At 34.2% G+C, this 8,433-nt stretch overlaps 1 protein-coding gene across 1 annotated transcript; it reads right to left on the bottom strand.

Moving 5' to 3' along the window:
• Nucleotides 1-244: 244 nt before the first annotated feature.
• Nucleotides 245-5,458, bottom strand: LOC128550888 (uncharacterized). The gene is made up of 4 exons (XM_053530856.1): nt 5,397-5,458; nt 3,318-3,384; nt 2,708-2,964; nt 245-872 (listed from the first exon to the last, which is right to left on the bottom strand). The coding sequence occupies exons 1-4, from the start codon at nt 5,449-5,451 to the stop codon at nt 622-624; spliced, it is 630 nt and encodes a 209-aa protein (XP_053386831.1). The 5' UTR covers nt 5,452-5,458; the 3' UTR covers nt 245-621.
• Nucleotides 5,459-8,433: the final 2,975 nt, after the last annotated feature.

Below are 8,433 nucleotides of genomic sequence, written 5' to 3' on the forward strand. Positions count from 1 at the left end.
TATCTATCTATTGTACTTTTTATTTGACCTATCAAAACATTTTTCGGGCTTTCATTATTTTCTCTTCACGCCTATATAAGATTAACATGAAAGCCAGTAATATGTTTTGACAGTTTAAATTAATAGTATAATACCAGGGAGAGATTCTTCAGCTGCAAGCAAAAATCGAAAATAAATCTGTGCATTAATTTTCTAATGTTCAAACAAATAAGATGTAACTATTCTAAATTAGGCAAATGAAATGAAACTTTATGCTAAAGATAATAGTTCAAGTTATAAAGGCATTTATAAATGTCTCTAAAGTCATTGGTCCTTCGAACCTTTGCCAAATAGCAGGTCATTCATGTATATATTATGGCAGAATATCTTCATTATGCTCCAAACAATAAAACCACAGTTTTCACGCATTACCATTTATTGCTTTCTGACATGTTTGTAACTTGTAAATTATGTTGTTCGGCAGCAGAAGTTAATATTATTATTACGATTGGATAATTCAAAATTTCTGTTTCTTAAATGTATGTTCTTTGTTCTATACATTTCGGTTGTTATTTTCGCCTCTGACATGTAGTAATACCGTTTAAACAGACGCCATGTTGTTTGATATCACAAATCGTAAAGTTAAAAAAGAACTTTTAGGGTCATGGTGCTTAACAGAAGCACTAAATGGCTGGCTCTGTAATGCTGACCATTGTTTCCGCAATGAAAATTTTGCTGTCCAGACGCACTCAGTCCTGCTCCACTTCCGAAAGTCTTGGAACCAGTATTGCCGCTACCGCCATTTTCATGACTTGGCCCTCCATCTTTTCCAGTTCCGGTTTTTGTTGTTGTGGTTCCAGTGCCAGATCCTTGCATACTCACATTATGAGTTCCTGTTAGATACAGAGAGCATATCAATAAAAAATGTTAACACAGTACTTTGTTCACCCTGTTGTAAATGTTAATATCATAGCACGTGTGCAAGTAGATCTTAATTCTAATTTGATTTATATCACCAATTCTTCAAATATGCTGACATGCTTGCACTAGAAAACATATAGGTAATTTTTATGTCTTTGGCCAGAACTCTAAAATAATATTTAATCAATATTTATTACTCATTTATTAAAACTAAAAACAAAACAAAAACAGAATGACTTTTGCTTAATAACCAATGCCACGTTAATAATATACAATACTGGAAAAATGAATTTGTCTCATTTACTGGTAGATAAGCGGTGTACAAGTGGACTGGTGGAGTCATTCTATTGTCTTCCATTAGCACCTTCGTCATTTCGCCATCTCGACCTGCAAACTGGTAAGAGTGAGTTTACAATGTTAAGACGCAAGACCATGATGGTGAAAGTCACTTTCTTGCATGTGTCCCCGCGTCTTCTCATCATAGTGTCTCAATCTTACACTTACTAATCCGCTGGTCAGGTAGGTTTCAAAGATGATTCATTGTTTGTTTTGTATCACAGGCTTGGAAAATAGATGCCACTGTGTGTTTTGGGTTTGTGTTACACAGTAAAAGTTACTGTTATATAACGTTTGGCAGCAAAGTGTGGTTTGAATGATGATTTATTGTATTTTCTGAAGCACAGGCTTGAAATATATTCCACTGCGTGATTTGGGTCTGTGTTGCACGGTAGCAGTTTTTGTTATATAACGTTTGACAGCAAATATGTATGGTTTCAAAGATGATTCATTGTTTTTTCCTGAATCATAGGCTTGAAACATATACACCACTGTAGGATTTCGTTATGTGGCACACAGTAACAGTTACTGTTATATAACGTTTGGCAGCAAATCTGTAGGGACAAGTAAAAGGAACTTTTGTTGGCAAATACAGGAACTCCAGCAGAATAGGCTCATTAAAAGTGCGACTTTGATCTTAGTGCTCATGCTTTTTCTTGTTTTACATTTTCAGACACGCAATAAAACATTATATACCTACATGTATATAAATTCTGTAAAATATTGGCTTGTATTTCCCAATTAAATATAACAAACAGACAAAAATTCCGTATTGTACCTTTTGTATTGTATGCTGCCGGACTATTTTCATTAATATGCATGACCCGACACATTTCTATAAATAGCGCACATAAAATCTTCACTGAGTTCCATTTAATATCGATAAACATTGAAGTTTTTAGTTCAAGAACAAAACAAGAATCCAAAAGATAAAGGTATATAATAAAAGGGTCATTATAACAGTAACTAGGTCTGGGGCTTTGTACTTGGCTCTAGTGGATTTTGCAAGGTCGGATCACACTCGGCGCTTGCGCGCCTCGTGAGAGTCGATCTGACAAGATCCACTCGAGCTGAATACTGCATTCCAGATCAAGCTACTGTCATAATTACCCTATTTTATCTCTAATTAAATTAAAAAGTTGTATACACTAGCGAATCAAAGAGGACATTATAGGAAATGGCATCAACTGAATCTATCAAATGTGGCCATGACTGTAGTCTTGTAACAAAGAACCTGACTCTCGCGTTCAACATAATACGACATTTTGTTATGGTGAACAGTTATGCATGTTATTCAAAGTTATGAACCCGATGGTCGGAAAGAAAGGCGGAAACAATGCGAAACACTGTGATTTTCAGATGAAAACTTTCAGTGGTATAAAAACGATTATTTTGAATAATATACATCACCGGAAGAGGAATCCTTTATGGTGACAAAAAGAGAAGAAATCGATAAAAATATTAATCTTACTTCCGGTTGTTGTTGCCGGAGGGCAATTACAACCATACTGTATTGCGAATTCGGGACATGTTGCGTTTTCTGAATTATTGTAAGGATGGCATATCAGTCCTTTTACGTGATTACATGTTGCATAGTAACTGTTTACGGTGTCGTTCCAGAACGCCTGAATTACTTCGTCTTTACTGTCCTTACACTGCGCAGCAATCACTGGCCCATCGGGGCAAATGGTATTTAATACCTTTCCCGACTGATGTTCATAATTAGACCTGAAATATTGATCGTTTGTAAATTAAATTTCACGTGAAAATTATTTAATCAACTGTTACAGAGAAGCAAAATGTTGTATGGATTGGAACTGGTGTTGCGGTAAGCAATCTACTGATTCAAGTTCCGGTGAGAGCGGGATTTACCACACACACAAAAAATAATAGCAGACTCGGTTTAAATGAGTTTATGTGAGGAAATAAAATGTGGAACACTTCTTAGGTCTCCAGCAAATATCCTAAGGATATATGAACCCAAAAGTATAAAGATAATTGAAGCAAATACATTAAAAAGAAATATTTCACCTGTTCGGAATTATCTTTCTGTTACTTTAATTAATAAGTTTGACATATACCCGTTTCCTAGGACACCAGATTCGTTGTACCATTTTGAATCCCAGCAAACTTTCTGTGTTGCTTGGCCTAAATTCAACAACAGAAACAATGTCAACTTCATTTTTAAAAATATTTGATAAGCAACATAAATTATAAATACATTATGTGTACTTCATCATCATCAGCAGCAGCTTTTGTTTCGTCAGATCCTCGTCGTTGTATTGAAACAAATCACATGTAGTTTTTATTATACAGCTCAATACTTAAACTTTCCATTAAGTCAAGTGGTATGCTCTAAGATGTGTAAAGATATGCACGTGTTTATTACAACAAAGGTAAATGTATGACGTACCGTTAGGGTCAAAAATGTCGATTTACTTTAAAGACAATTCGATTTAGTATGACCCAGGGTCGGACATATTCTATTAAGTATGACCCTGGTTTGGTATTAGCCTTAAGCTATTTCATTTAGTACGACCCTGGGTCAGACATTTTCAATTAGTATGATACTAAATCGAATTAGTATATCCCTGAATTAAGATAGATCTATTTAGCTTTAAGACAATTCGAACTAGTACAACCCTTGGTCGGACATATTCCAATTTAAGACAATTCCGAAATAGTATGGAAATATTATGACCCTCTGTTACGATAGGTATTTCAACAACAACACGTATTATGTATAGTCTTTTTATCTCATCAACGTTTCGGCTAACGCCTTCATCAGGATAATACACATACAAATATAAACAACGGACGTGACGTAAAACTGATAACGTAACGTCAAATGGCGGGAAAACGTTAATCGAAATATCAAAATGCAAATACATATAATTATATCTACAAGGTACTATTCCGGATATGAAAATACCAAAAATTTCCTATAGAAAAATTATATAAAAAAGCGGTGATAGGAAAAAACGGAATAGTACCCAGAGTATATGTGTAAATGCACAACTGCACATGCATAATGTTCATGAAATTAATCTATTGTAAATAGCAGTTTTGAATTTAATCCTTCTGGACTTTTTGTTTTTAGTTTATGGATCCAGAAAGTTTCTTTACAGAGACGGTCAATATTATTTTTCACAATATCAATCGGCATAAATGAGAAGTCATTCATACAATGATTATTTGCATTGAAATGTGTAGCAACATTGGAAGAGAATGCAGAGTCAATGAAATTACATATATCAAATTTGTGGCTGTTCATACGTTTGGAAACAGGTTGCATAGTTTGTCCAACATACTGCATGTTGCACCTTTTGTATGTTATTAAGTACACCACGTTTTTAATTTGACAGTTCATCTTGTGACGTAAATTGAATGTCTCCTTTGTAACGTGACTCGTAAATGAGGTCCCAGTATTAATACGCGCGCAATGTGAACAACGGTTTCTTTTACAACTTTCAGATGCGAAAATGTTCGTACAGTTAGTCGTAAACTCTGAGCTTATCAAAAAGTCTTGCAAATTCTTACGCCGATTATACGCTACAGTAGGTTTGTACGTATTATGCACAAAATTAACACCTTTGTTATTTGATAACTTTAAAAGATCCCAGTATTTATTAATTGAACGGCCAATATTTGGTAACGACGGATTATATGCCACTGTGAATGGGAGTACATTTTTCTTGTCTCTGGTTGAGGAATATAATAAACAAAAATACTTTTTTTTACCCTCTATTACAGCGGCCATCTTTTGTATGACCCTGCATCAGACATATTGTAATTAGGATGATCCCGGGTCGGACATAGTTACAATTAGTATGACTGGGTCAGACATATATACAATTAGTATGACCCTGGGTTGGACATATATACAATAAGTATGACTGGGTCAGACATATATACAATTAGTATGACCCTGGGTTGGACATGTTCCGATATGTCTGACCCTAGGTCGTAAAAAATATGAAATAGCTTAAGTTAATTCTTAACTGGGGTCATACAAATTTGAATATGTCCGACCCTGAGTCATACTAAACCGAATTATCTTAAAGCTAAATCGGCATTTTCTACCCTAACGGTACGCCATTTATATGTTTTAAGATTTAAATTCCATTGTTATGCATTTATAATAAAAACCAACTTCTTACCAGAAACATAATTTATACAAATGAATCCAATGATAAAAGTTAAACAGCATTCCATATTTTTGTGCAGCTGTTTGTGAAGTAATTACTGTTTAAATTTTAGAGCATACTTCCGTAAAAGTGTAACGTCTTGATATTTTGAGGCCCGTATTTCAAGATCAGAAAACATGTAGAATGTGTTTCTATTTAGTCTAACATAGTAAAGTCATTTTCGTTTTCTAAATCGATATTAAACAAAAGTGTTTATGTTTATTTTATCCACTCGTGAGTCTTCGATAGAGCGCTTTCTGGACTAACGGTCCAGAATATTCCATTTCAAATAATTTACATGCAACGGAGACAACACATTTCTGGCACGTGTTTCTTATTTCTTATTTCAATTATGGCACCAACTGTGTAAGTTCATATGCAACACTGAAAGTAGTGCTTTTTTAACGCCAACATTAATTCGTACATATTGGATGTTCGCACATATTCAGTGTACAATATATTGACTAAAGGTTATGTGTACATTCAATGTGGGAAAATTAATGCCAACCGCTTTTCCAATCATTCTCCATTTGGCCAGGCGCTTTATCTGTTTTTACATAAAATTAAAAGCATTATTGAACTTTAGCTTTGAATCAAGTTAATTTTTCGGACCCCTATTCGGGCATTACCTATTTCAGCATTTACACATTTACACTTAATATTAATTTAGTAATCAACTTGTATTCTTCTTATCGGCGATTTTTTTTCGCTTATTTCATCTTAAAGAAAAAATGAAAAAAAGTATTTAATACCTTATTGAAGTTCAAATCTTATCAACATTGCTTTTGAAGAATATTTGGGGTGATATATATATTATATAAGTCCACCATGACAGTGACAAAACACAATTAATGTTAATGTTCCATATTTATCAGCTAATCACTTTAAATCACATGTAATGCCTAGTCGTGTCTGTTGAATACGGGTTTTATAATTGAACGAATATTTCAGTTTATTGTAAAGTAAGACTATAGATCGAAACGCATTAAACCTGACAAATGTTGTTTGAGCTTAGAACCAACTTGTTAGTCCTTCTACAAACGCCACATTACAGAAAATGGAACAATGGTCGTTGTTAACAAGTGCCGTCTCTCTGCAAAAAGCCGCTGTATGTTTGCCTCCTCCCCAAAACCCACCCCCGCTCCCTTCCCCAGCACACACACACACACACCACACACACACACACACACACACACACACACACACCCCTGAAAACGTTTGATAGAATAATACATAAGGTCCACGAGGCTAGATAGAAATAATCAGACAAAAAAGTTTCGAAATTATGTGTGCCGGCTATAAAATCCCAAATCTAGTTACTGTTTTAATGATCCTTTTATTATATACCTCTACCTTTTTGTTTGTTGTTTTGTTACTGAACGAAATCTTCAATGTTTATCGATATTAGAATGGATCTAAGTGAAGTTTTTATGTGCCCAAATTATAGAACTGTGTCAGGTCATGCATATTAATGAAAGTAGTTGGCAGCATACAATACGGAAGGTACAATACGGAATTTAAAAGGTACAATTTTTTTTCTGCCTGTTCAAATGTAATTGTGAAATACAAGCTGATTTTTAAAGGTATAAAATAAAAAAGTTTTGTTTCAATTGCATGGGAACTGTAGGACTATTTGAGTACACAATTTTCTATTAAAGTTTCGATGGATATTTGATGTCTTGAAACTTGAACATCATCAAACCATAGAACAGTTTATTGAGAAATGCTTGAATTTCCGAAAAGCTTCCAAATTAAGGGGCCACACTTCTGGGCAGTACAGCGCCTTTAAAATCTCACCATTGACAAAGAAATGTTGCACATCTTCGTTTTGAAGCATTTGCAGCACTGTGAGAGTGTAGAAATTTCGAATGACAAGATTAAACATCGTTTTCAGGAAATTTTAAAATTGTTTATTTTCATTTCTCTACAAATGGAATTGTTTTTCAAAGGGGGCCTACTTTTTGAAAATAAATACGCGACAGTACAACGGGAAAACATGTACTGAATGACAAGAATGTCGGTAAGGAAGTTGTTCTTTTGCCAAACATTGATTCAGAAAGAATTTATTTTCAGGGTCTATAACTCTCCTTTTACTGATTAATCATTTCCGTTTCATGAAAGTGACTATGCACATTTGCTTACAATAGTTGTTTCCCTTTCATTTAATTGCAAATGGCAGTCTGTCAAAAATGTGTATAGTGGACAAATAGAAACAAATAAGTAAATCAATAACAGTCTTACAGTCATAGAAAATACGATCAATCTTATTATTCAGTACTCGTACATTGCTGTAAATGCATCAGAACGAAGACGTTTAAAATTTCATTGAAAAAGGTTCTGAACTGTCCTAAAGTGAGGCCCTTTACTGTGATCCCTTTTCGAGAATTCATGCATTTATCATTCAGTTGACACTTGAATTTTAAAATAATGTACTTATTTAAAAAGCTGTGAAATTTTCATGTAAAACAACTATTTCTTTCTATGATTTTATGATGTTCCAGTTTCAAGACGTCAACTATTCATAGAGTCCTGATGTAATTGTAGTATTATCAAAATCCAAGAAAGGGTCATAACTCCATAAAAATATAATCGCACATAAAAAAATCCAATAATATGTCAATTTCATGTTGAAAATGTCTACAGAATTTTTTTTTTTTTTTTTTTTTTGAATGGAATGAAATTGTAGGAGGAAATGTGTACAATAGATAGTGTGCCGGACGGACCGACTGACGAATGGGCGATCTTACAAATGAACATTTACTGGGAATTTCTTTCGTTACAAAGATCCAGCAAGCGACAGACAGAACCCAAGAAGCAGTACAGAAAAAAATTGTTACCTAATGTCCTTCCGTTTGCTCGGGCGGGCGGACGGAATGACAGACATATATGCCTCAAGGATCTTCGATACCACGGGCATAAAACATCTGAAGTAATATGAAGCAAAGATAAATCCTACAAAGTCCGTCATTGTTGTCACGAAACCTTTAATAACTACACTTCACCTATACCT

Source organism: Mercenaria mercenaria, chromosome 19 (genome assembly GCF_021730395.1).
Source record: "Mercenaria mercenaria strain notata chromosome 19, MADL_Memer_1, whole genome shotgun sequence".
NCBI lineage: Eukaryota > Metazoa > Mollusca > Bivalvia > Venerida > Veneridae > Mercenaria > Mercenaria mercenaria.

Bases quoted from the DNA above. Each gene is read 5' to 3' on its own strand.
- LOC128550888 (XM_053530856.1), bottom strand. From the start codon at position 5,451: ATGGAATGCTGTTTAACTTTTATCATTGGATTCATTTGTATAAATTAT. The intron at 3,385-5,396 runs GTAAGAAGTTGG...TGTTGAATTTAG, and splicing joins TTGTATAAATTATGTTTCTG to GCCAAGCAACACAGAAAGTT. The intron at 2,965-3,317 runs GTATATGTCAAA...TCAATATTTCAG, and splicing joins TCTGGTGTCCTAGGAAACGG to GTCTAATTATGAACATCAGT.